This window comes from Abramis brama (assembly GCF_963993115.1).
Source record: "Abramis brama genome assembly, chromosome: 4".
Taxonomy (NCBI): Eukaryota; Metazoa; Chordata; class Actinopteri; order Cypriniformes; family Leuciscidae; genus Abramis; species Abramis brama.
Window position 1 is genome coordinate 38,679,209 of NC_139966.1, and position 22,945 is coordinate 38,702,153.

The following is a 22,945-nucleotide window of genomic DNA, read 5'->3' on the forward strand; positions in this document are numbered from 1 at the left end:
TTAAACATCCAAGTTTATTGTACTTAAAAATTTAAGGCAGCAACTTTTTTAACAGTGGTGCTCAAATGGTTGCTTGACAGTTTTTATTTATTTAATGTTTATAGTTTGATTTATGTTTTGCATTCTGTTTGTGTTTGTATGCAGGCAATTCAGGGCAATGACATCACAGTTAAGAGCTATAAGGTGGAGAGCAGAATCACGTCGCGGTTCGCTCACACCACAGTCAAGAGCTCTGTGGTCAACTCAGGCCCCAAAGCCCAGAGCATCGGCTTCAACGTGCAGATTCCCAAACGGGCCTTCATTAACAACTTCACCATGTGAGAGCATTAACACTGACATACATACACACACACAAACACATGAAATGCCTGAATGACAAGTGGCTGCTTTTCAGGAATGTCAACGGGATCACATTTGTCGGCACAGTGAAGGAGAAGACAGTGGCACGAAACCTTTACGCTCAATCAAGAGCTCGTGGGAAAGCAGCCGGCATCGTCAGGTATGGCTTTTCCATCAATCCATTCATACGGCAATAGTGGAAGTTTTACTGTATTGGCTATTGTTACGACCGCTAGGGGTCAGCCGCAACAGGAAAAGGAAGAGAGTCACACTACCAGAGAGATGACGTGTAATATGAATTTTATTGAGCATGAAGGGTTAGCGTCAGGGGCAGACAAGGCCAAAATAACAAACAAAACAATCTTCTTTTTAGAACCTAAATGACCTTAAACAAAAGAAAGAAATAAAAATACAGTTCAACTTACCTAACTCCCTTACCTATAAACAAAGTGAAAAAGCAATACAAACAAAATGGCGTCTAACCCCCTACATCCCTTAATCTGGTAACAATGTATATACAAGAATATTTACATGCTTATTTAAGAAGTATCAGGTTGACAAGTTAGAATCGTAATTCAAGGAGTAGTTAAACAGGCAATAGTCAGATATAGGAGAAAACCAGAAGTAGTTACATTTAGTGATGTTACGTCTGACACCGACGCTCCGAAGCTTGCTTCAAACTCGAACGGTCCTCGCAATGAACCACTGCTTCGGAGCTTGTATCATTACGTCACTAGTCACGTGAAAATGACGTCTGAAGCAAACACACTGCTTCACTCCTGTAGTGAACCACCTGATTGCTTTGACAGACCAATCCAGTGTCGACCAGGTGTCGAGAGGTTTGAAACCTGGCGGCTGTATTTCTTATAAAAGTGAAGCCAAACCATGGCAACACCGTGGGTTGTAGTAGTCGGTGTTTGGATTTGCGTTATTGTTGTGGAGAGTGGATTGAATTTATTTCAGTGTTTTGATGGAGCCAGCGAGAAAGAGAAGTCGTTCCCAAGTTTGGGAACACTTTAAACTTGTTTCCCCGAAAAAAGAAAAAAATGGTAAAAAAAAAAAAAATGGTAAAATTTAAATGGTAAAAGGCAATGGTTCCTATTGGTATTTTAATAGAAACCATTATAATTTCTGTGATGGTTTCCAACTTTTTTTTAAGCTTATCTTCTGTACTTGTGTAAAGAAATAATTACACACACGCATCATGCTTAATGTTTTATTATCAAGGTGAACACATGAAATTCATCAGTATCTGTAAAATTCACCAACATAAATGAGTTTCACAGCACTAACATTGTTTCAGCTTTGATCGCCTCGGTAAACACGTCATAAACGGGGCGTTAACATAGGCCTACTTGCATTTTATAGTTGTCAGCTTTGTTGCATTACATTTACTTCACCAGGAGATGGCGCTGCAATTTCTATCGGAATGAAGCTTCGAGTAATGAACCATTTTCGACACAATTGTATCAGAAAGCAATAATGCTTCGAAACGCTTCATTTGGCCATCACTAGTTACATTCAACAAACACTCACAGTTTCACTAAACACTATCTCTTTGGCACTACACTTCAATCACAGTTTCACTAAACACTATCTCTCTGGCACGACACTCTTATAAATAATGGCAAATCAAACAAAGCTGAAGAGAAGCACACTTAAATGGTACGACCGCAAAGCACAAAGGCATAAAGCACAAAGTCAGCGAGGCTCAAAGGCAACCATGGCGTGTCAGGGGCGGTCCTTATATCCAGGTCAGGTGCATAGCTGGTCCAATCACAGTCTTCCACAGATTAACAGAGGCAACGCCCATCTGAAACACAAGCTTGTGTACACACAGAGAGAGAGAGCGAGCAAGACACACCCACACACAAGGACAATTGATACAAACACACAAAATATCTCAGGATCCTAACACTATATATATTAAAATGTGCAAATATACATTCAGTATATATTGTATATTCTGTTCTATATTGTATATTTATATTGCTCTTTCAATTAATATTCAGAATTATAACTATATTTTTTAGTTATAAATTTTTTTGAATTTACAGTTATATATTTTTATAAATAGTCTATATAGTATATAAAAACAATTATATATATATATATATATATATATATATATATATATACAATTGCTTTTACGTATGACGTCAATGACAACATTACACTTTTTTTAATCCACATTAAGATGTTAAAATCAGATTTATATAAATAATTGTCAATTGTCAATTGTACATTTTTCACTATAGCTTAAAAACCTTTATGCCTTTGGTAGTTTATTTTAAATGGCTCTGCAGTGTAACAAAATAAGTTTTAAAATGGCAAATTTTCCATTTAATCATAATTAATCACAACTAATTTTCTAATCTTTAAATACAAATCGCCTACATCTAACACGGATTGATCTCTACCTGTCGTGATAATATAAAACTCTCCTGATATTAGAGTAACAATTACAGAAGAATAAAATAAAGCATATTTTGTTACCTTTAGTTAGTTACCATTAATCTGAGCAGATGTTTTATACATTCATCACTGTCCTCATCAAAGCTCATTTCCCATGTACATTCAGCATCTGCTCATATTCGCAATCTCAAACATATTCTCAAAACTATAATTTTCAACATCTTCAGAATCAATATTTCACCAGATCCACCTCCAAGTGATAGTGACACTATTTGATTGTGTTGCTCTGAAGTAAATCTCTGAGCCATTTCAAGTTTTGCTGATGATTCTTCCTATTCTTTTGTTTTCTGCCTGCGGTAACTATGAGTGTAACATCATTTCATCATTGTGTATCAGATATTGGCACCTTATAGAATAAAGGTGAAATTCACCTATTCAGGCATCAAAGATTCAATTATTGTTGTGCAGAAAAAATATACTTTACACTGTTACACACCTCGGCTCGTTAGTGACCCATACATTTTTTTTTAATGTATTGTTACAGTACATATTATATTGTTTATAATGAATTGACTGAGGAATACTAAGAAGGTTGATGTCTAACTTGAAAAAATTAATGAGGAGGAGGGGTAGTGAATGACGTCCCAGGTCACTAATAACCCGAGGTATGCGTTTAAGGCATTTGGTTAAAACATAGTGTGTGATTGCAGATGCAGCGATACATTTATATATGTCAATGTATATATATCTTAGACATTTTGTCTCTCAGGGCTAACTCTCAAGCAATGGAGACCTTTAGGACAGAGGTGCATGTTCCTCCAGGCAACAAAGTGGAGTTTGAGCTACACTATCAGGAAATGATGCAGAGGAAACTGGGCTTCTACCAGCACACTTTACACATTCAACCTGGACGCCTCGTTCCACTGCTGCAGGTCAGTTACACACACACACACACACACACACACACACACACACACATATATATATATTGTGTCCTGAACTGACCAGTGTAATGTGTTGTGTTTTTGCAAATGTTTTTATGTCCTCAGGTTGACGTGTATATATTTGAGCCCAAAGGTATCAAGTTTGTCACGGCCCCTAACACACTGGGAGAGCAATTTTCAGATTTGACTAAAATCACCCACACGAAAGAAAAAGCCCACATCGTGTTCAAACCGACTCTGCAGCAGCAGCGAAAGTGTGAAAACTGCACGGAAAGCGCGGTGGATGGCGTGTTCACTGTGAAATATGATGTGGAGAGAGAGAGCAATGCTGGAGAACTTCAGGTGTGGATCTACATTCACTTTTACAGATAATATTTGACATATTCAAGCACAATCAGGTGTCAGTTCACCAGTTGCTTGTCTCAGATATCACTCAAATGTTTTTTTTTTTTTTTTTTTTGTCAAATTGATATATTTTGAATCAATCTATTTTATATATTCAATTAGATTTTTTTTTTTTTTACATTAGACAAGGGATTTTGTTTTTTCGTATAGATTTAATTTAAAAAGTAAGACTCACAAATGCTCATTAAGGCTGCATTTTTTTTTTAAATCAAAAAACAGAAACATTAATATTGTAAAATATTATTACAGTTTAAAAGAGTAATATTTATAATAATTTTTATATATTTTAAAATGTAATTTATTCCTGTGATGACAAAGCTGAATTTTCAGCATCATTACTCCAGTCTTCAGTGTCACATGATCCTTCAGAAATATAAAAAAATGCTGAACGAACGAATGAAAAACAGTATGCTTTATTTCATTTGGTGCCATTGTTGATGCACTCTATTTCTATTTCTCAGGTGTCTGACGGTCATTTCATTCAATTCTATGCTCCGTCTGATCTCTCACCTCTCTCCAAAAACATAGTTTTTGTCATTGATGTGAGTGGAAGCATGTGGGGGCTGAAGATGAAACAGGTATGGATTTGTTTACCTGAGTAACCTGCAGATATCAGGAGACATATAATCTAATCTTTCATCAGCATGTGGTTTTTGTTGAATACAGTTGTGATGAATGAGCCATTACTGAAAAATTATTGGTACGGGTGTGCCTTCTTGTGGAATCAGTGGAGAACTGCATTTTTAATTGTATTGAAACTCCCATGTTGCCACCATGTGGCCATCAAGTAAATTGTAGGGCACTTTTTTAATGGGATAGTTCACCCAAAAATGAAAATTCTGTCATAATTTACTCCCCCTTAAGTTGTTCCAAAGCTGTAGGAGTTTCTTTCTGCTGCTGAACACATAAGAAGATATTTTGAAGAATGTTGGTAACCAAACAGTTGATGGCCCTCATTGACTTCCATAGTGGAGAAAAAAAGACTATGGAAGTCAGTGAGGGCAACTATTCTTCAAAATATCTTCTTATGTGTTCAGCAGAAGAAAGAAACTCATAGAGGTTTGGAAGAACTTGAGGGTGACTAAATTATGACAGAACTTTAATTTCTGGGTGAACTGTCCCTTTAAAGTGATCATAAAAATAGATTAGCTATATAAACTAGATTTGCTTTGTGAAAACTCATTTCTGTTCGGTATTGCAAAAATTTTGATTTCATGGTGACTTTAACATTTCTTTGTGTTTTCAGTTAGCTCTCAGTTAGCAATCTAACAGCTTAGCCTATTAGCTTAGCATAATTCCAACTGTTTATGAAAAGTTCTTTTGATTATCATGATAACGCACTACGCTTTTGAGCAGGAATTTTGTCCAGTTAATGCTGTTTTATGTTACTTTAACCATTTTTAAAAAAGAGAGAGAGAGAGTTACCTAACAGCCCCTTTTTTTTTTTTGTAGACAGTGGAGGCGATGAAGGCTATTCTGAACGATCTGTCGATGGATGACTACTTCAGCATCATAGATTTCAATCACAATGTCCGTTGCTGGAATGAAGATCTGGTCCAAGCTTCCTCCATCCAGGTGGACGAAGCAAAGAAGTACATCCAAAGAATCAAGCCCAATGGAGGCAAGGGAGACTTTCCATTATAGTTTCTGCTTTGGTTCACTGCTTATAATTTGAAGAACTTTTGTCCCCTATAATATGAGATAATTTGAATTTCTTAAACATTAGTGACTGACCCGTGTAACATTTGTCCTCAGGCACCAACATCAATGAGGCTTTACTGAGAGCAGTGCAGATGCTGGTGAGAGCGTCCAATCATGGACTGATCGACCCTCGTTCTGTGTCAATGATCATCCTGTTATCAGATGGAGACCCAACAGTGGGTAAGACCAAATAACATTTACACCATGCAACAGATCATTTATGTTTGTCCACCTTTATTACATGGAGTTTCATGTAGACCTTTATTGATTTACTGTTTCTCTCTTCACGTCTTGTTTAGGAGAAATAAAGCTGAGCACTATTCAGAAAAACGTGAAACGCGTGATGAGGGAGGATTTTTCTCTGTTCTCTCTTGGTATTGGCTTTGACGTTGACTTCGACTTCCTAGAGCGAATTGCATTGGAAAACAGGGGTGTCGCCCAGAGGATTTTTGCCAATCATGATGCTGCGGAGCAGTTAAAGGTTCAGTTTGACATAGTGTCATGATAAATCCCATGGCCCTGTCCCAAATGGCACCCTAAGCCCTCGCTATCTTCCTCTGAGTCCACACTTTTGTGACGTAATGCTGCTTTGACTGTCGGGTAGAAAAAAATGGCGAACTATCTGCAAAAATGTGCATCGAGGGCGCATATCAGCCACAAAGGGGGTGATATGCGCCCTTCAGAAACCTTAAAAGACAAATGGAACACCCTACATGGTAAGTCCACTAGACCGCAAGTGCATATGAAGTGTGCCATTTGGGACGGAGCCCATCTCATCCATTTAATGCCTTTTTCTAACAGCGACAGGACATTTTAATTGATCGCTTGGTTTCTATATCTGACGTTTTGCACAGCGAAATCTCATTGGTTTAAAATAACGTAACTATACGTTAAACATCAAATTCATCAAAGTTGTGCCGCCTTGTACAACATTTTCACTTATATTATTTATATTCATTTATATTTCATGTATTAAGAAACATTTACAATGTTAGAAAAAATAATAATCATTATATTGTAACGACATGTCTTTATATATTATGTGATATTACAAAACAAAAATATATGCAATTTGTTTTTGTTTTCTTACAATTACAAACTAGGTCAGTCAATATAATTAAATATTATATTGATTGAAAATGATTAATCACATGAATTTCAAAGCAGAATGAGACATTAATAATATCAAGTGTAAATCAAGTGTCAAAATATATTGCAATAAACATATTTAAGTAAAATTTTATTTTGTAAAATTCACTCCAATTTTCCATAAACCCCAGTTTAAAAAACCCAATAAATAAATAGTCCAAATTTTCTGAGATATCCAAACTCACTTTGTAGCTCTATATTATCACAATATGTTTAGTCTTAGTTTTTTAAATGTTTATTCTGGGTGTTTTATATGCTCTCATTTGAGTGTATTGTTATTTCTCTGAAATCTTATAAGAAGCATCTGAGTCAAAGCTGATGTGAAGTCTTTTGAGCTTTGAATAATAATTTTTTGTTCTCTCATTTTTTTTCTTCCAGACGTTCTACAGTCAGGTTTCCTCTCCTCTCCTGAGGACCATCACTATTGATTTCTTTGCGAACACTGTGACTAACGTCACTCAGAATCGTTTTGACAAGTTCTTTAGTGGTTCTGAGCTGATAGTGGCTGGAAAACTCCAACCGTCGGACCTCACCACGCTGCAAAGCATCACCACCGCCTCTGCTGTGAGCCCCATGTCACATTTGTCTCAGTTCAGATTTTAAAATTCGGGTTTCATGGCTGGCTTTAGCAATGATGTTATTCTTCTCTAGGCCAACATGAACCTGAACATTCAAACAGAGGCAGATATTCTAGAGTTGGACTCTGAGCTCAGCACACATCAACATTCCTTCCCCGGCTTTGCTCGGCAAATGTGGGCCTACATTACTGTCAATCAGCTATTGGCCGAACGGTGAGAGAAACAGATTTGAGGCCATCTATATGTATGCATTTAATGTGTTTCTCATGGACCAAAACAGGAAATTGGACCAAATGATAAGTATACTGATTCTCATTTATTATATGTATATTAGTATTAGTAACTTACTTTTCACTGCATCATTCGCGCACATGCTCAAGCTTGGAGGATCTCCCGATTCTTGGCTCATTTTGAGTCAGACATGAAGACAATTGAATCAGTGAGTTGTTGAATTGAGAACTGCTGCAATTAGATCGCTCTAAATCGCAAATGAAACCTTCAGTGTGATATGCAAACCGTTTCAACAGGTTCATTGAAAAGAACCAGCTCGTTCATATTTCATGAAATTATTTCCCAAAAGGGGAACGAATTAAGTTCAAAATTTAAGAAGGCGGGACATGTTTTTCCAGGCTGTGTTGTAAACTAAAGGCGAATGGCTTTTATAATTAAAGTCCCCCGTCAATCATTTTATCCCTTAATCTTAATCTTTAATCACCAAAATGAAGTTTTTTCCTTGAAAAAAAATGGTCATGCCTTAAAATAGCTTGAATGTAACTCTACACCCTTGCTTTATTTAGTATGCGCGGTTCTATGAATATGCAAATTAGCCCCGCTTTCACTCACTCACACCAGCTCAGAGATCCACTCATTGATGATATATGTGACCCTGGACCACAAAACCAGTCACATGGGTAAATATTTTGAAATTGAGGTTTATACATCATATGAAACCATACCAGTGATGTATGGTTTGTTAGGATAGGACAATATTTGGCCGAGTTTGGCAGTTAACCTATTTTGATTCAGATATGATTTCCTCTTTTTTATTCTTCAAACCATTTAATATGAATTATTCTACTAAAGGTATACAAACTAGAAAAACTGCACAACATATGCCAAATATTTAGCATATGCTAAATATAAATTTCTCCCTGTGATTTCCATTAATGAACCCTTTTCACAGGGTTCTCAGAAGCGGAAGCCATCATAGTTGGGCAAACTTTATAGTGGTGAACGAAATTCACTATAGCATTTCTATGATTTTCCAAAAGATAAAAAAATTGAGAGATTAATTATTGGTCAGAAGAGCGAAAGATGTCAAATTTACTTGCAAATCTCATGCAGCAGCGTTGACCAGTTTTCTGTCATTTAATACCAAGGCAAGAAAACACCAAGTACAGTGTTATAAATGTACATTTATTTTTTCGTATTATTAGCAATTTGTGTAACATCCCAGACAGCGATATAGTGTCGGCCCAGATCCCGCCCAGATGTGGGCCGGATCTGGGCCGACACTATTTTGCTGTCTGGGATCAGTATTTGAAAAGAGTCCATCGTGCTCATCGTTGCCTCTGTGGAATTGCTTTCATGTAGCTCTCTAGCTCCTTCTGCGACCAAGAAGCGTAAGATCACCCAGCAGATTGTGGCCCTGGCTTTGGAGCATCAGTTTGTGACCCCTTTCACTGCCATGCTGGTGGAGGGTGAAGACGAGGGGAGGACAGAACGACTGATCGCAGACTCGCCCAAAGACTCCAAACACGGCTGCTGCTCAGGTACCAAATCCAAACGGTTTGTCTTGAAATATAATATCCATATTGCAAATAGCATTATTAAATAGAGTATGGAAAATTAGTTTTGTTATATTTATTATTATAAGGGTTATTTCTCTTTTTTTCCCCCTTTTCTCAGCCTCTGCTCCTTTATTGGGACCATTTCCAGCGCGAGAGATGGTCCATCAGAAACCTTCGTGGGATAAGCCTACTGATCCTCTGTGGGTTCTGCCTACTAATGGTCCAAAAGAAGCAGCTGGAACACATGAAACTATCCTTCCTACGCACATCAATATTGGTAATGCAGCACAGTCAAATGATATTTAGGGTGTTTTCACACTTGGGGGTGAGTTTTACTAAATTAGTGTGAGACCACAAACCCATAAATTTGATCTACTGCACATTAAAGAAAACAGACGCAGACCAACGCAATCTAGAGAAGAGAAGCACAACTATCGCAGCCCTGTTGAAGCGCAAAATGGGTTAAGACATGCTTGTTTCAGCATTAAATAATACAAGCAAATACCACTGCAAACCTTTGTAAATCATGTTCATGATTTATTTATTTTGCGTCTGAAAGGGACTGGGGAAGTATGGTGATATTTATCAGTCTACATTTTCACCCTATTCACCTAGGGTGTCTTGCTTTAAGTTTTTGCTGTGATCTCTCTCATCCTTTCGATTTTACTGCAGTGGACAGTGACCCACACTTCATCATTAACTTACCTAGAAGCAACTTGGACATCTGCTTCAACATTGACTCCCAACCTGGACACATCCTTAACCTGGTTTCAGATCCTGGGACAGGTAACTTCTACAGGCGTCTTCCATCACATGAAAAAAACTAGGCCTTTTATTTGTTTCACATTCCTTATGGGTTTTTTTTTTTTTTTTTTCAGGAGTAACAATCAACGGTCAGTTGGTCGGGTCTAAGAAGATGAAGAACAACAAAATGAACACATATTTCGGCACCATCTCCATATACTCTAAAACAGACGGTGTGCAGGTTATAGTAAGGACCAACAGAATCGACCTGATGGAAGACAGGAACAATCACTCCTTCTCTTGGGGAGTCACAACTGAACTGATACTTAACAGGTATAACAATACAAACCTTCAATGAATCACTTGAATCAGTGACTGTAAGCTACTGAATTTTACTGCTGTACAATAGTCTTTTTTTAACCATGAATGCAAAGTAAATTGATATATATATATATATAATTTTTAAGATGACATATAAAGTATATACATATATACTTCACCAATAAATATATTAGGAACAAAATTCTAGTTTTGTCAAATTAAGGTTCTGTCCACATATCATATGTCCAGACTTAACGCATTTACCTTTAATTATCTGATATATTTCAAAATGAAATTGAATATTCAAGTAGGGCGGGACTTGATTGTATCCATTTACCTGGATTATGTGATATGATTGGCTGATATTGTTCTTGTCTATGCGGTCTTGGTTATGTCAGCAGGAAATGTTTTTTTTTTTTTATTAAAAATTATAAAAAGCTTCTTTTTTTTATAGTAACATGGGACCAGATACATTTATTAAGGACGCTAAATTTCATGTTTTATTTAATACAGATCTCTTTAAATTTGGTTATATATGCCTTCTCTTGTTTATCAGGATGAAGGTCACCATAGTAAAGAAGCAACATGTTACTGTGATGATTGATGGGAGGATTTCAGTGATGGTGCTTTTGCATCGGGTGTGGAAGAAGCATCCTGTGCAGGTCGACTTCCTGGGCATTTACATGTCCAACGACAACAAATACTCTGCAAAGGTTCATGGTCTCATTGGTGAGTCACTCAACGTTTAAATGCACACAACTACTAAAACACACCAACATACATTTTTCTCACAAATGTTTCTTTCATCTTGGAACAGGCCAGTTTGCACAGGAACCAGAGGTGAAGGTCTACGGTGTGCATGAAGGAGCAGACCCAAAGAAGAAAGAGGCTATGATGGAAGTGAAAGGCAACAAACTAGCTGTTACCAGGTACTGTCACACACCATCACATACTAATATCTTTCCAAAACACGACCACAGGAAGACAGACAAGAACAGACAAAAACACAAAATAATGTCAAAATGTCTGTTTTTGCCATGTATCCTCATAAGCACAGTCTTAAATGAGCTAAATGAAGTCTAAAATGAATGTAAAGAGTTGTGAGAAAATTTAATATGCTTCAGCTTTTAAAGTGACAGCAACCTAATAAACCTGCTGCTTTTTGTCGTTAATGTTAATCAAAGAACAAAAGACAAAGAGAATATCGCTCACTACTCTTGACTGAATAACTTTTGTAGCTTTAATAAGGATTCATCTATATTTAATGTATACAGTGAAGACTGTGAAGTGTTATTTTACATTTCATTATTACATTTCTGTATATTTCCTACCCGACCTACCTGAAAATCAAGGTCACAAAGGTCAACAAAATAAAAAAAAGATCATTTAAAAAATATTTAAAATATACCTTCTTTATATTGTTTCTACATTAATTTGGGGATTCAGTATAAAATTTAAAACATTTAAATTGCAATTAGTTACAGAAAAATGTGCGGTTAGTTAATTATTTGAGCGATTAACAGCACTAATATTCTATATATATATATATATATATATATATATCAATTTCATCGCACAGCATCTCAAATGTTGTTTTAGCTATTCTGAAATGCCTGAGCCAAAGTCTGTCATCAAAACGATTTGGTTTAATTCCCTTTTTTTTAGGGGGGGAAGATAGTTTCTTACCCGATTGCAGCAACTTCCATTTTTATTACAGATATTTTGCGCCGGTTTCCCAGGAAGTGACGATTTTGTTCTCTTGAACACATGGGATGGAAACGCTGCTTTATTCACAAATGTTTTATGTGATATTCCAATATTGTGCATAAATTAAATTTGCAACATTGGATGGAAACAGCTAATTTCATTGGAAAAAACCCTACAAAAGAATCTTAATACAAAATAATTTATTCTTGAGATCCACCCTATCCATCTCGAAAGAAGGCAACTACCTAGCATATATCATATTTTAAAGTTCTGGAATATGTGTTCCTCAATCAGGGGCTGGCAGAAGGACTACAGACGTGACAAGAAACGAGGTTCAGATGTCTACTGCTGGTTTGTCCATAACAATGGGAAAGGCTTCATTGATGGGAGTTACACCAGCTATATCCTCCCTCGGCTGGACAGCTTCCTGAACGCTCTCTGAGAGCACGAGTGTGCCTTACGCTAGTTGCTAAGAGAGAACAAGAGGCTGATGGGTAGAAATCTGTTATTTTATATAAGCCATAAGAACCACCAAAAAAACCCTGAAAGTTGCAATTTAGAAAAAAATGTTTTTAATACTACAAGAAAATATATACAAAACATTGGGAAACAGTGATGTGCATCAACCAATTAAACTGTACTTAATTATAAATTAAGCCAATTAAACATAATTTTTATGTATTACACCACTTCTGACTGGACTGTTTGCAGTGAAACATTTAATCAAATCACTTAAAACTTTGAATTAAATATTTGAATCATATGCAACCATTTCCATTGACAACAAAGATAACAATGAAACGAGCAATAAAAACCATTGGTCGATTTGTTTCAGTATGTAAAAGAGGTAATTTAAGAGTCTTTATTATGCACTCTGACACAGTAGAGTCGCCCTGGAGAGAAGATGAACATCAGGCCAGTTTGGAGAAGTCCTCATATGCAATTCCCTCCACAGTCTTTCCTTTCATCCGACCCTAAAGACAAACAACATGCTTTAGATGAGTCTTATAAATGCATTTACTGTCACTTTTGATACATTTAATGCATCATTGCTGAATAAAATCCCTAAAATCTAACACTGATTTCTTGAGCTGAGTCTCAATGAATTAGAGCCAGCATCTTTATAGTGTTTTGGAACACTATAAAAACATTTGGACAGTTTTCTGAGTGAACTTACCGAGTCTAACATGAGTGTGGCAGAGAATTTGTGCTCATTTATGCTTTCCAGGATGGCCTCCGTGTCTTTATATTGACCATTCAGGATCAAAACTCGCTTACCTGAGACCGAAAGAGAGATCAGATTGAGAACAGGTTTGGAAAACATGAAGGGTAATTTATTATTTTGGGCAAATATATCTTTAAGCAAAGTTTAACAACAGTAACGCAGTACCAGGAGCTGGAATGACTGTCTCCATATGACTCTGGTCCAGTTTGAGTTTGTCTCCAGAGTCGATCATCCTCACCATAGCTGTGTATTTATTCTGCACCTCCTATGAAATCACACACATACACACAGCATCACTGTAGGAAACATAATTCACTCTGTGTGGATCACAACAGAACAGTAATGAGCGCTTCAGTTACCCGAATGACTGCTTTCTTCTTGTAATACTTCTCTCCTAGTCTCTTCGTTATGACTTTCACTACAATGTTTGCTTGAATCCAATGATCGGATCTTACAGATTTCTTCTTCTGTTCCTCCATCTGGAAGACACACAAGGGAAATGTAACAAAATGACGTGCATTCAATCAAAATGGTTGCATGAATGAAATTCGATCTGGTTGTTCCGACTAGGGGTGTCATTGACAATAACCGCAATTATTTAAAGAATAAAATATTGATATTGTGTTAATACTACACATGATAATATTGTAAATAATCCAGCACCTGTAACCATCTGGTTAACACTCCAACATGATGATAGGTTGCTGTATCGCAGTGTTTTTTAAAATTTCTATTCAAAATTTCTATAGAGATCACAAGATTGTTATCATGAAATTTCGGCCACAATGATCTTGTAGCGAAAATCTGATATTGTGTTTGTCAGCCATTGCTTTGACACTATTCATATGCGTAATTTTCTGATCTAATCTAAGCTTTGGTTGCGTAACCGTTTGCGACCACCAAACAAAACTATTAGCGCGATGTAAGAATTACCAATATTTGTGCACTAAAACATAAAATGTAAAATGGCCGGTCATGAATAATGATTGTAAATTGAATGTTGGAGATATTGGAAAGTCTTAATACAGCATTTTAGTATCTAAAAAGAAAAACATTAAAGAAGAAAATGTGCCTCTATTATCTCATCCAGAGCAGATTTCTTTTTCTTGTCCTTGGAGTCTCCGCCGTGGGCAGACTCTTTCCTTTTCACGGAGGCTGCAGCTTTGAGGGCACTAGGACCCAAAGTGCTGCTATAGAAGTAAAAAAAACATGGTTATTATCACATCCTATTCATACTTTGCACGTGACGTCACAAGTACTGGCTGGCGGGCAAGAAAGTCGTTCTCCGGCAACTAAACCCAGTAAACTAATCAAGGATCTTGCCAGGACGTCGCCAGTTTTACTATACAAAAGTTGGTGTTTGGAGGTGTAAACGACATGCCAGATAGTTGTTCTGCGATTGAATGCACTAACCGCAGATGAGATAAGCAACCTTCACAGTATACACGTCTGTGCAGTGATCATTCCATCACTCCATCAAAGGTGATTTCAACATTTGTTTGAATACAATGGGTGTATGATCATGTAATTAATCGTGTCTTTAAGTTACCCTGTAGTTTCGTCAATCAACACCACCAGCTGGTTCGGCGAGTCAGCTGTTTGTGTTATGAGTCTAATCTAGTCTAACTGTGCGTTCACACCGCCGCCGGCGAGAGCGGCAACATTCATTGAAAATGAATGACCGGGCACTTTGACGCTCTCGCCGGCGGCGGTGTGAACGCACAGTAACATCTGTCGTCTTTTGGTAACAACAACAAAAGTGTGTGATAGGTTGTTTTGAGGTTTGTGATATCTATGGTTTTGGATATCTATCAATGAGAACCAGAGATGAGCCAACAGTAGAGCTAGATTATTTACGGAGGAATTATTAGCCTACTGCTCGATTATCTTAAAAAAAACCTTGTCTGCTATACACAATTTAGCTAAGTTACCTTGGAGTTAATCCTAGTCCATAGTTATGCAGCTAGCTCGCTAACAGACTTGATAGCTACTAGAAAGACCTGGAACTACAGTACTCTACGTTGAAAATACCCGTTTGTTGCCCGCCAGGTATCCATGGTAGTCACGTGACTGCAAAGTATGAATTAGATTACTTCACCCAAACTACAGCTATAATGCTTCACAACACTTTTTACCTTGTTTTGGAGGGCCCCGCTAAAGCAACGTCCATGTTAAATGCTATTTTCTCATCTTCATTCTTTCGCTTCAGTTCGGTGAACACTGGTTCCTCCTGTGGATGCATGGACATTGAAAATCTGAGCAAGAAAACACTCTGAAAACGCTTTTTTCAGCGCACACACACACACACACACACACCTCCGGCTCCTTGCCCTCCCGACCACGGCGAACTTGGTCTTCGATGAACTTGGCGCTGCGTTCTTCGTCGTCCAAATCCTGTTTCTTCTTCCTCTCCAGCTCCTCCTGTCTGCGGATTGTCTCCGGATCACGATCGATCCACTGGATGTACCAGCCTTTGGGGGTCTCATCCACTTTGCAAAAACCTGGACACAGAATCTGAATGAGACATCTAACACTGCCGTTCAAGTTTGGGGTCAAAAGAGTGTGTGTATATATAGTTCCTAGAACTACCCAGTGCGAAAGCCCCTAATAATGTTAGGTGCGATTAATCACAGAAAAATATGCTATTCATTCAACAATTTTTTAATAATTTGACAGCATTAGAAATAATATTAAAACAAAAAATAAGTGCTTTCTATTTGAATATATTTTAAAATGTAATTTATTTCTGTGATGCTAAGCGTAATTTTCAGCATCATTACTCTAGTCACATGATTCTTCAGAAATCTATCTAATATGCTGATTTGCTCATAATTATCATCAATGTGCAGCTTAATATTTTTGTGGAAACCATGATCTTTTTTTTCAGGATTCTTTGATGAATAGACAGTTTAAAACAGTATAGATTTAATTTTTTTGTAACAATTTAAAAGTCTTTACTGTCACTTTTGATCAATTTAATGCGACATTGCTGAATAAAATAGCTAATTTCTTTCAAAAAAATGAATAGAAATCTTATAGACCCAACCCTCTGCACAGTAATGTATATAGTGCATATATGAGAAAGCTAACTCTGTCCAATGTGTAGAACGCTTGCCTTCTCTCCCGAGCCATTTGGTGAAGTCGGTGAGAGTCTCCCACTGCGTAGAGTTCATGTGAATGTGTTCCCGATGACTGATGTACTCATTATACACGATGTTATTGTGAACTCGCTTGGTCCCTGCAAAAACCAACACAGACCATCTCAGAGTTCAATAATAGAACAATCTCAAAATAAACAAATTTATAGGATTTGCAATAAACTAATAAATCAAAACAGCAATGACTTACCAAAACGTCTTCGGAGCAGCTCTAAGAATTCACTTTTGAACTCCCTATGAATTAGATTTTCAAATACATTTGATCTCAGTGATGGATGGATGGATGGATGGATTGATGTGGACAAAATAGTGTGTGCTGACTTACTCTGAGAAGTAGTTCATGAACTGGTTCGGGTTCTCTGAAGCCAACAGCAACTGTCTCTGATGAGACTCAGACATGCAGTGACATTTAAACCCATTCTGCAGTCAAGAGAGATCACGTTAGCCAAGCTGCCAACTGAACATGCCTGAAATCATGCCCAGGTAGATGGTACACTAGGTTTTGAAACACAACCTATAATGCTTAAAATCATGACTAGTGTCCATTTGAAGCCCCAAAATGCTGCCTGATGACGAAGACCTGATGATCGAAACGTTGCAATAAATACTTTTCTGTGGCAGTCATATCAGTGTGCGAACATAACGTTTGTTTTTTGCTTTAGTTTGTCTAAATAGACAGCTCATTAGGTTGAGACACAGCCAATGATGCCCAACACAGTCATAGCCTGTAATGCCCAAACATGCTGTCTAGGCAGCTCACTTGGCTTTAAGACAGCTTATGGTGTCCAAAAAATGTCCTAGGTTTAACATTTACATATATTTACATTTATTAATTTAGCAGGTTAGACACAACCTATGAAAATCAAACAAGCTAGAATTTCTAGAAAGCTTGTGACAGCCTATATGATATCCAATAATGCTGTTTTGGTAGGTAGCTCACTAGTTTGTGAGACACAGCCAATGTAACCAACAATTCTGTCTAGGTAGGGAGCTCACTAGGCTGAGACAGCCAGTGATGCCCAAAAGTGCTGTCTAGGTAGGAAGTTTACAGTTTTTCCAGACTGTGCTGCAAGCCAACAGGACACTAAACAAAATATAGTAAAATCAATACAGACTAACTTAACCAGCACTTATATTCATACCTAACATTAGATAACATTCAAATTATGATAATAAATACACACTGAGTGAAGAAAGAAAAACACGTTCACGTAAACTTACTTCATCTCGACACTGTTTCTGGCACATCTGACAATACCAGCGCAGTTTCTGAAGGCCTTTGGCTTTTATTCTGTTCCCAATCGCTTTAGGGCTCAGAAAATCTGCTTTCCCCATTTTAAACACAAAAAAATCACGGGAATTATTGAGAAAATAACACTTTCCAGTGTCTCAACGCTCCTCGCGCTTCCTGGCGTCGTGACGCGTATCCTTCGCCTTGATAACATGCGTGTTTCGTCACTGATCTGTGTGTAGTGTAATATCGCGAGATTATTGTGAGTACGCGTTTGGTTTCTGAGCTTTATTTGCGCATGCGCAAACTGGCGGCTCCGACCGACCTTCAGTGAAGTGAACATGTTCGCCAGGACCAGCGCGGCGGTGTTCCTCCCACAATGGTGAGAATTTACGGATTTATATGATCTCTAAATTTGTGATAACATGCATTTAATTAGCATTTTTACTTAATATAGCAAAATTGTGTCATTTGGTCAATGAAATACAGTTGAAACAGAGCAAGGACGTGCTGAACTTTAGGCCGCAGTGAGCTTAAGCCTATGACAGCGGCGCGCGACGTGACATTTCTATTTTTATTATGATTATATTGATGTTAATAATCTAAATAAATACGTGCGTATATACCAATGAGTTGAATTATAAACTGTGTGTGTGTGTCTTTTCGTGTAATGGCATAAAAGCAGTGTTGTTCTGCAGAGTTTGCACTGCATTCATTGTAACTCAATTGCTGTCATAGTTATTGATGTATCATTGTTCATAAAGCTATTGTATTGTGTTTGTGGATGAAAGTAACCTTTATAAATGTCTCTTGCAGTGGGCAGGTCAGGAATATGGCTACCTTGAAGGACAGTGAGTAAAGTTTCCTTTTCCTTTTTAAAAGGTCAACCTTAATGTCTTTTATAAATGCAGTTTCTTGCTATATATAATCTGCTTGCCTTAATTTGTATTTTGCTAATATTTATGTTGCAGTAATGTTATCATACATAACTGACAGTTGTATGAAGTTTCTGACCAGTGTTTCGTCCTGTTACCAGTCACCCTGCGGTTGAAGTCCATCAAGAACATCCAGAAGATCACCAAGTCCATGAAGATGGTGGCAGCCGCAAAGTATGCCAGAGCTGAGAGATCCCTGAGGCCTGCCCGGGTCTATGGCACCGGGTCTATGGGTATGCAGTTTATAATCCACAAAAGTCAAGTTTATTATGCATAAACATTCTGAAAATCATTTTGAATGTCTTTGGATACTTTGTGGTAATGTTTTTTTTTCTTCATATTTGTGTTTAGCACTCTATGAGAAGGCTGAGATCAAGGCTCCAGAAGAAAAGAATAAGCACTTGATCATCGGCGTCTCATCTGACCGTGGTCTTTGCGGTGCCATCCACACCAGTGTGGCCAAAGCCATGAAGAGTGAGATCGCCAAGCTCACTGGTGCCGGCAAAGAGGTCATGGTTGTCAATGTGGGTGACAAACTCAGAGGTCTGCTCTACAGGTATCTCTCTTTCTCAGTCTTGCCTCTGTAATTCTCATTCAGTCATTACTTAAGTTTTTTTTTAGGTACATCAGTTTAATTGCTTCCTTTCATTCTGTAATCCCTCAGGACCCATGGCAAACACATCCTGATCAATTGCAAGGAGGTGGGCCGCAGGCCTCCCACTTTTGTGGATGCTTCCATCATTGCCACAGAGCTGCTGGACTCTGGTTATGAGTTTGACCAGGGAACCATTGTATTTAACAGATTCAGGTTTGTCACATAATGCACTTAAAATAAACCCAAAGCTGTGCAAAACGTTTTTTTTCTTGGTTTTGATGTGGATTTGTGTCCTTTGCAGGTCTGTGATTTCATACAAGACAGATGAGAAGCCTCTGTATTCCGTTGACACTGTTGCAAGCTCAGGTATTGTTTCATTGTCAGTATTTCAATACTCAAAAAATTATGAGATAAATGATCTGTAAGGCAGCATATATGGCAGTTTTCCCTGACTTTAACTGTCATGCTCTTGTTAGCCATCACTACCAGCTCTAAAATGTAATCAATTGACTCTGAAACCCGAATAAAATCCATTATTTGTTGTGTGTGTTGTTCAGAGAACATGGGTATCTATGATGACATTGATGCTGATGTGCTGAGGAACTATCAGGAGTTTTCTCTGGTCAACATCATTTACTACGGGATGAAGGAGTCCACCACCAGTGAACAGAGCGCCAGGATGACCGCTATGGACAACGCCAGCAAGAATGCTTGTGAGACATTTTATATGTCATCAACTTTTCAGTATTAAGGACTTTTATGGCCCTATATCCCTACATGATCACTATTATAAACAGGAATTTGTGCTCTCTTGTACCTTTCTCATTTGCAATCTTTTATTTTTCCTATTCATCAGCTGATATTATTGAAAAGCTGACCCTGACCTTCAACCGAACCCGCCAGGCCGTCATCACCAAGGAGCTCATTGAGATCATTTCTGGAGCTGCTGCTCTGTAAGAAGTTTTTTTTTTTTTTTTCTCTCTCTTTATCCTATTAATAACCCATGCATGCCATCTCTCCTCCTTGTGTAACCATTTCTGTTACAGTCACAACATTGTCACTGTTTAAATTTCTTTACTTCATAAACTTCTTTTTTAACATTTTAAGTTTTTATTAACCCACATTAATCAAATTTCCATCTTCCCCTCACTAACTTTCCATGATTTGCATGCATTCATCATTCACAGGAACTAAGGCATGACTGAGGTAACATCCTGCAGCAGACTATAGGATATATTGAGTGCTTGTAGAGAAATTGCATAGATATTAGATTTTTGTTTTCCTGTTTCCTGTATAAGGTTTTTTTGTTGCATGCGGTAGGTTCTTTTAGTGGGTTTTGGTGTTTTAAACTAGTTTGGTTTCGGTCAAAATGGAGATTGATGGCAATTAAAGCTCCTTCAATGGAGTAAAAAAGCCTGTTAGACAATGACACACTGACCTATAGTCTTATCGATTAGGCCCGAAACACATTCTAAGCAAATACGTGACTTCAAGTGATTCTATGCATACTTGATTTTTATGTGCCATTTTTCTAAAATATTGACATTTATTTATTTTCAAATAGAGTATGTTTCTGGCCTTGACCTGACTTATTGAAGGCCTGTTCACACCCATATGAATGTTCATCTAAATTTTTCTGTTCAAACCAGTGTGAAAAAAAAGAAAAAGAAAAAAAAAAGTATGGCAGAAGGGCTGAATGGATGCAGATTCACTCTTTGCCAGTGGGTGGCGCTTTTGTAACTGCATAAATACAGCAATAAACAAGGGCTGCATCCGAAATCACGTTCTTCCATTCTATGTAGTCGGAAGTATGTCTGAATTCAGTACTTATAAGTACCCGGATGACCTACTACTTCCAACGAGATTTGCATACGATGAAGTGTGCATACGATGGACATTTCACTATCCCATGAAGCCACGGGAGAGGATTTGTGAATAGGCGTGTTCTTGAAGGATTGGTGTGACTCAAAGTACCGTAGGAGCGATTCTAAAGCATACGGAGGCTTCGGCTCCGCGAAGCGTCGCAACTGACACTGGTAGGTCATATGATGACTACGGCTTTTTTAGCACTCGCAAAGTACGTACTCGTTCAAAATAAGCACCTACTAGAGATCATGCGATCATCGCTTAGCACAGTTGTCTGTTCGTGAGCGCCACCAAGTTGTAGTTTTATGCAACCGCATCGACCCTGTGCAAGTGCCCACTAGCGCAAATCTTTAGCCAGGGAAAACCCAGACAAACTTCCGGCAAATTTAGATTTGCTCTGCAAGTTAGTCTGGCAAAGAGCCCATTCAACCCGATTTCTAATCCGTCCAAATCGAGGCACCAATCAGAAACGTTGAGGCGGGCTTTACACGATGACGATCGCTCTGATTGGTTTTAGGTCTATCCAATTGCGCCCAGAGGCATTTGAGCGACGTCCGTTGGTGAAGCGCACCAACTTTTAAATGCATTATTATATTCAAATTGCAAACACATGAGGACAGTCTCCATGAAAGACCCACTGGCAGATGAACGTGCTACTACATTTCTCTCCGAAACGGTAGGAAATTAAATTAGATTTAATAGAGGATTTTAACTGTGACAAGATGATTGACAGGGCAGTTTACGTGACGGATCCGTCCGATAAAGATGACGAAGTAGTATGTCCCAAAGCTTGCCTACTTTTTTGCTACACATTCAAAAGTAAATACCTTTTCTTCACAAAAAGAGTACATACTTTTATGGCGTAGTGTAACTTAGGCGAATTGGGACGCAGCATATGGCTTTACACGATGCCGATCGCTCTGATTGGTTTTAGGTCTATCCAGTTGCGCCCAGAGGCATTTGAGCGACGTCCGTTGGTGACGCCCCTTTGGAAATGAGTTATTAATGAAGCTTTGCCAGACCATAACTCAGTTACTACTGAGAATGGTCTGGTTTTAACCAGGCTAGCAAATCTTATTGGTTGGCCAGGTTTTTTCACAGTGCGATGAAATAAATTAGAACACCTCTATAAAAAGTCACATTGATGGCATGCAGATGTTCATATTGGTCTTATAAGACACATTGACAGCTGTTCATTCAAATTAAAAATGTTTATCGCACCGAACATTGTCTGTGTGTGAACAGTGTTTGGTTTGGTTTTATTCTTTTCACTTTTACTTTCCTCAAGGTTCATATGTCTACAGTTTATGTTTGAAATGTACTAAATATATTTATTTTTCTCGTTACAGATAAAGTGGAGCCCTGTAAACTTCCGGTGTGGTTCTGGCGCTCATGCTCTTCAATTCAGTCACCTGGTGTAAAATTTAGTTATAAATGTGCTTCTGTTTGTACACTATCAGTGAAAATAAACCTCTTACAGAGAAACGCCATCCATTTTGATTTCTCCAGTCTGTTTCTAGTGCGTGTACTGATCAGCTTTGATGTCCTCTTAAGAAAATAAATACGTTTCCCGACTCGTGCTTGCTTTCCATTGGAATTAAAGCTTGCGAAACTCTTCTTTTGAAGCCACTGGCTCGGCTGCGCTCCGAGGTTATCAATACACAGAGCATTTGAAGTGAAGACGTCTGCCAAAACAGAACACTAGGTCAATCCTTCCAATAAACCCTCTCTGGCGTTTACGTACTTTGCTTAAAACCGTATTGAGTTACTCTGAACTGATTACTGATAAACCCAATTGACTTAACGGCATCCTTATTGTTCTCTCTTATAATTGCCAATCAA

At 37.9% G+C, this 22,945-nt stretch overlaps 3 protein-coding genes across 5 annotated transcripts in view; 2 read left to right on the plus strand and 1 right to left on the minus strand.

Moving 5' to 3' along the window:
* The window catches only part of itih2 (inter-alpha-trypsin inhibitor heavy chain 2), a 16,272-nt gene extending 3,490 nt beyond the window's left edge, over positions 1-12,782 (plus strand). Inside the window, exons 4-20 of the mRNA XM_084112462.1 lie at positions 145-317; positions 395-499; positions 3,524-3,686; positions 3,804-4,040; positions 4,565-4,681; positions 5,556-5,724; positions 5,859-5,984; positions 6,104-6,285; positions 7,332-7,517; positions 7,605-7,744; positions 9,125-9,303; positions 9,440-9,598; positions 9,994-10,107; positions 10,200-10,398; positions 10,943-11,115; positions 11,204-11,315; positions 12,388-12,782. Of these exons, the coding sequence (XP_083968588.1) occupies positions 145-317; positions 395-499; positions 3,524-3,686; positions 3,804-4,040; positions 4,565-4,681; positions 5,556-5,724; positions 5,859-5,984; positions 6,104-6,285; positions 7,332-7,517; positions 7,605-7,744; positions 9,125-9,303; positions 9,440-9,598; positions 9,994-10,107; positions 10,200-10,398; positions 10,943-11,115; positions 11,204-11,315; positions 12,388-12,535 (2,682 nt within the window). The 3' untranslated portion in view covers positions 12,536-12,782. The remainder of the gene's footprint in view (positions 1-144; positions 318-394; positions 500-3,523; positions 3,687-3,803; positions 4,041-4,564; positions 4,682-5,555; positions 5,725-5,858; positions 5,985-6,103; positions 6,286-7,331; positions 7,518-7,604; positions 7,745-9,124; positions 9,304-9,439; positions 9,599-9,993; positions 10,108-10,199; positions 10,399-10,942; positions 11,116-11,203; positions 11,316-12,387) is intronic.
* kin (Kin17 DNA and RNA binding protein) lies at positions 12,649-17,920 on the minus strand. Its single transcript, XM_084112463.1, has 11 exons — positions 17,698-17,920; positions 16,802-16,896; positions 16,667-16,710; positions 16,434-16,556; positions 15,635-15,819; positions 15,454-15,548; positions 14,391-14,508; positions 13,678-13,797; positions 13,484-13,583; positions 13,271-13,371; positions 12,649-13,067 (listed from the first exon to the last, which is right to left on the minus strand). Exons 1-11 carry the CDS (start codon positions 17,809-17,811, stop codon positions 13,005-13,007), a joined length of 1,158 nt encoding a protein of 385 aa, XP_083968589.1. The 5' UTR covers positions 17,812-17,920; the 3' UTR covers positions 12,649-13,004.
* A 47-nt stretch (positions 17,921-17,967) lies between these two features.
* Positions 17,968-22,593, plus strand: atp5f1c (ATP synthase F1 subunit gamma; the record flags this gene model as incomplete). 3 transcript variants are annotated; one of them, XM_084112465.1, is made up of 10 exons in its annotated part: positions 17,968-18,089; positions 18,524-18,558; positions 18,744-18,875; positions 18,994-19,198; positions 19,307-19,450; positions 19,539-19,603; positions 19,795-19,950; positions 20,094-20,190; positions 20,425-20,443; positions 22,453-22,593. In XM_084112465.1, the coding sequence occupies exons 1-9, from the start codon at positions 18,049-18,051 to the stop codon at positions 20,429-20,431; spliced, it is 882 nt and encodes a 293-aa protein (XP_083968591.1). In that variant the 5' UTR covers positions 17,968-18,048. The 3 variants fall into 3 exon arrangements, with proteins under 3 accessions (XP_083968591.1, XP_083968592.1, XP_083968593.1); XM_084112466.1 differs by lacking the exon at positions 20,425-20,443; XM_084112467.1 differs by lacking the exons at positions 20,425-20,443; positions 22,453-22,593 and having other exon boundaries at positions 20,094-20,194.
* Positions 22,594-22,945: the final 352 nt, after the last annotated feature.